The sequence below is a fragment of the Morus notabilis genome, unplaced genomic scaffold (genome assembly GCF_000414095.1).
Source record: "Morus notabilis unplaced genomic scaffold, ASM41409v2 Scaffold199, whole genome shotgun sequence".
Lineage (NCBI taxonomy): Eukaryota > Viridiplantae > Streptophyta > Magnoliopsida > Rosales > Moraceae > Morus > Morus notabilis.
In genome coordinates this window covers 239208-243148 of record NW_010366841.1, presented here as the reverse complement: position 1 = coordinate 243148, position 3941 = coordinate 239208, and the positions used below count along the sequence as shown (strand labels likewise).

General features: G+C 34.1%; 1 protein-coding gene across 1 annotated transcript in view; it reads left to right on the top strand.

Annotated features, from left to right (window-relative positions):
• Positions 1-1776: 1776 nt before the first annotated feature.
• Positions 1777-3941, top strand: part of LOC21401247 (peroxisome biogenesis protein 22) — a 3547-nt gene continuing 1382 nt past the window's right edge. The window contains exons 1-5 of the mRNA XM_024174200.1: positions 1777-2039; positions 2683-2919; positions 3022-3069; positions 3300-3356; positions 3438-3539. Coding sequence (XP_024029968.1) covers positions 1935-2039; positions 2683-2919; positions 3022-3069; positions 3300-3356; positions 3438-3539 — 549 coding nt within the window. The 5' untranslated portion in view covers positions 1777-1934. The remainder of the gene's footprint in view (positions 2040-2682; positions 2920-3021; positions 3070-3299; positions 3357-3437; positions 3540-3941) is intronic.

Genomic DNA, 3941 nt, shown 5'->3' with positions numbered 1-3941 from the left:
AAGTATTCTTATGTACAATCAAATAAAAACCTCAACAGTTGTTGGGAAAAGGTTAAATTTACCGTATAAAATGACACCAAATCCTCTATTATCGAGTAAAAAGTTCAAAAAAATTTCAAGACGCCTTATATATAAATTTTCAGAATACAAAACTAAAGAACAATATCGTAAATTTAAAAAACATATATAAACCAAACACAATAGAAGAATCTATAACAACGTAAAATATGTAAAGCAACATTAATGTAAAAAAGTCCAACATTACAATAAACGACAACAAAATCTTAAACGACGGAGGACTAATGTCACAAACGACAACAATGGAAACGACATACAAATGGATCAACGACGATGAGCAGAAAAAGGAATTTAAACAAGGCAATTTCTTATATTAGACTAGAAATTATTTCGTGCTATCCATTACATATTTTTGTAGTACTATATGAAACACTATTCAAAATAATAAGACATCAAAATCCATATATTTCAGCCAAAAAAAAAAGACATTAAACTCCATATAAAAGTTAAAATAATACGATATTTACAAAAAAAAAAAAAACTAAAACGACATCAACATGAAAAACTCAAACGGGCATTCAAGGAGTAACATCTGAGCACAAATGACTATTAGCTGAAAAAAGGTGGACGAAACGAAAGAAAAACGAATGCCAAACTTGAACCACATTGAAAAAACGACGAAAAATTAGTAAACACGACAGTATAAGTTAAAACGACTTACAGTTACAAAACGACAAAAAAAGGAACAACGACGGGCAACAAATTGATTGGCGAAAAAAAAAAAAAACAATATTCTTAATCAACATTCTTTAATTGTGAAGGTTACCAAATACAACAAAGTCTAAAGAAGATTTTAGTTCCTCAGCTATTGAAAAGGACAATTCCTAATCGGTGAAAAATACAGATAAGTCTTCACGGTTTTTACATTTTTAAATTCATTATATGGAGTTGTTTATAGTCTCCCAATTTATAAAGGGGGATAAGTCCTTTATATGTTATTGTAACGGACCCATGTGCCAATTGTAACCGGCTGAAAGCCTAATATAAATAATAAACGACTGTTATGTACACCTGTCATGAATAATTATATGAAAAATATTAAAAGACACATCAATAAACGACTGAAGTTGTTCCATCTTCAGAGATCAGATAAGGCAGAGTCTCTACGCTTTTTTCCTTTGCTACAGCTACCTCATGTTTACTGTTAATATCAATCATTCTATCGTAATTAACTGCCGTTTTAAACTTAAATAATATTTTCGTGAAGAATTATATCTGTCTTTCTCTTTTGATAGGCACGATCATGTATAAATATTTGTTTAGAACAGTACATAACAGTGATTTATTGTCATATGTCTAAAAATAATTTTTAATTATCAAAATAATAACTGTTACGACTTAATAAAAAAATTACGTTAATTATTTAACCGTAATATTTTAACCTTTACTTTTTTCCTGTAAAAATGGTAAGAGACCACAGAAAAAGTCTCATTATATTAGTATTTATTATAAAATTATGGATTAAATAAGTGAATACAGGTTGGGCAAGCAAAACTCTTTTTGGGCCGACAGCTTAACCGAGTGCCTTTAACAGTTAAGAAAAAGGTAAAGTAAACACAAGCTCATATAATCTATTCCACAATCACATTAAACAAACCAAAACACACACACACTCTCTCTCTCTCTTCGTTGACGCAAAGAACAAGTTTTGTTTTTCCTTTTTCTTTTTCTCTTTTTTTTTTTTTTTGGCTTCTTTTTTCCCTTTCCTCGAAACCCGCAGCCAGCCACAGTAATAACTGATAAGCGATGTCGAAGAAGGAAGAAGACGTCATTAGCTGAGCAGCCTGAGAATTCAAAACCCCCCTTTTGGCCTTTTCTGCGCGAAACGACGTCGTTCTCTCCGATTCGGTTCGGCCATGGCTGAGTCTTCGAAAGAGGAGCTCGTTCAGCTCATCAAGCGCTTCGGGGCCTTCCTCACCGTCAAGATGTCCAATCTCTTCTCGATCTCTTTCCACAATCTGGTTCTTTCTCCTTTTCGTTTCTTGTTTTTTTTTTTTTTTTTTTTCAATTCGGTTATTATTTTCCATGGATCTGATGCCTAAAGATCTCGTCTTTTTCGCTTATAGTCTTTGGTTGTCAAATGGGTTTTGTTAGTTTTGATGTTCTAATTTGATTTTTGCATTGATTTCGCAATTTTCAATTGTGGATTTGATTAGGGTTAGCTTTTTGGTTGGGAACATTTGATGTGTAGATAGTAATTAGTACGTAATTGGAAATTTTTAGCTATTTGGGGATGGAAATTTGATTCCTTGATGTTGGAATTTTGAGAAGAAGGAAACATATTCAAGAATTAAAACTGAAACTAGACCCCTGTGAAATTCACTTTGAAAAGTTGATAAATGGTTAAAGATTGTAGGGATTTTTTTTTTTGGTAGTAAAAGACTGTAGTTGCTAATGGTTTATAGTGGAGAAAGTTGGTCTTGAAACTATAATCTTATGGAATTAAGTCTTTGTCATTACCAACTGGAAAAGTATCATGTATGGTTGATATGCCACTGCCATAAATCAAAGGCCCCATTACGCCTTTTTTTTTTTTAAATAATTTTAATGGACAAAATTGGTCATAGACTGGGTTGGCTAATGACTTGAACGGAATGTTATCAGAATTCACGATCAGTTGGGGCTGTTGCTGGGCTTGCAGTGGCGATAGTCTTCACATGGAGGCTTTTGAGAACACCTAGTGGGCCCCAAAGAAGACAACCGAAAAGGCAGGCTCCTGCAGCCAGTAGCTCTGGCAACAGTTCTCATTCGAATACAACATTTATGCCGTCTGGAGTTTCAACGCCATCAGAGGATGTGAGGGCACAAAATGTCGTTGACGAGCTTTTCCAACCGGTAAAGGTAAGTGCTGAATTATATTTGTTTGCCATTTCGATTACGTGTTGCTTGTTTTGAACTAGTTTGTACTAAATCTTCTTCTTCTTTTGTTCCTTCCTTTTCCAGCCAACCTTGGGGCAAATAGTTAGGCAGAAATTGAGCGAAGCAAGAAAGGTAGCTACCTTATACTGTTTGGTACTCCAATAAGCCACTTCTGATATTTGTTTTTTCTCATTGTTTCATTTCTATTAATATGTAGTAGGGTTCATAAAAAGTGGTACTTGTTCCTAAAAATTCATAAAAAGGGGTTCATAGAGTTAGCTATTGAAGATTTGAAAGTAATGCGGTTGACCGTCTTTATTTTTTTTCACTCAACTTATGCTTCACGTGAATTCCATGCACAGGTGACGTGTCGATTGCTTGGAGTAATCCTTGATGAAAGCACTCCAGAGGAGCTTCAGGTACTAATAGTTCATTTTCAATAAAATTCATGCTTTGGTCTGCAAACTTGGATTTATGTGATTTTACTTTACTTGTGGCAGAAAGGCGCAACTGTGAGGTCCTCAGTTTTGGAAGTACTGTTGGAGATAACAAAATACTGTGATCTATATCTCATGGAAAGAGTTCTGGATGATGAAAGTGAAGTGAGTGCAAACTTTGCCACCTAAATAATTGTTTCTATGTTGTCATGTCTGACCAGATTAACAAGTTTCAAGGAACCTAGCTCTAGAGATTTTCTTTGCTTGTGTTCCTGCACTTTGCTTGTTGACAACATAAAGCATTACTCGCATCGCATGTTAAAACTTCTACATAATATATTCCAAGCTGCAAAGCATTTACTAATTATAGACCATACAATATCTTGGGTTATAATTTTTTTCTCGATTCACTTTCAACCTGGGCACATATCACCTCTGATATGCTCACATAGCTATGAGCATGATGGTTCTTAGTGCATGAAAGTTGGTAGTGGTTGTTAAACAGATTAGCATGTCTTTATGGCCTGTCATGTTCATATAGGTCCTATTTTTCTTTTCTCTTTTTCT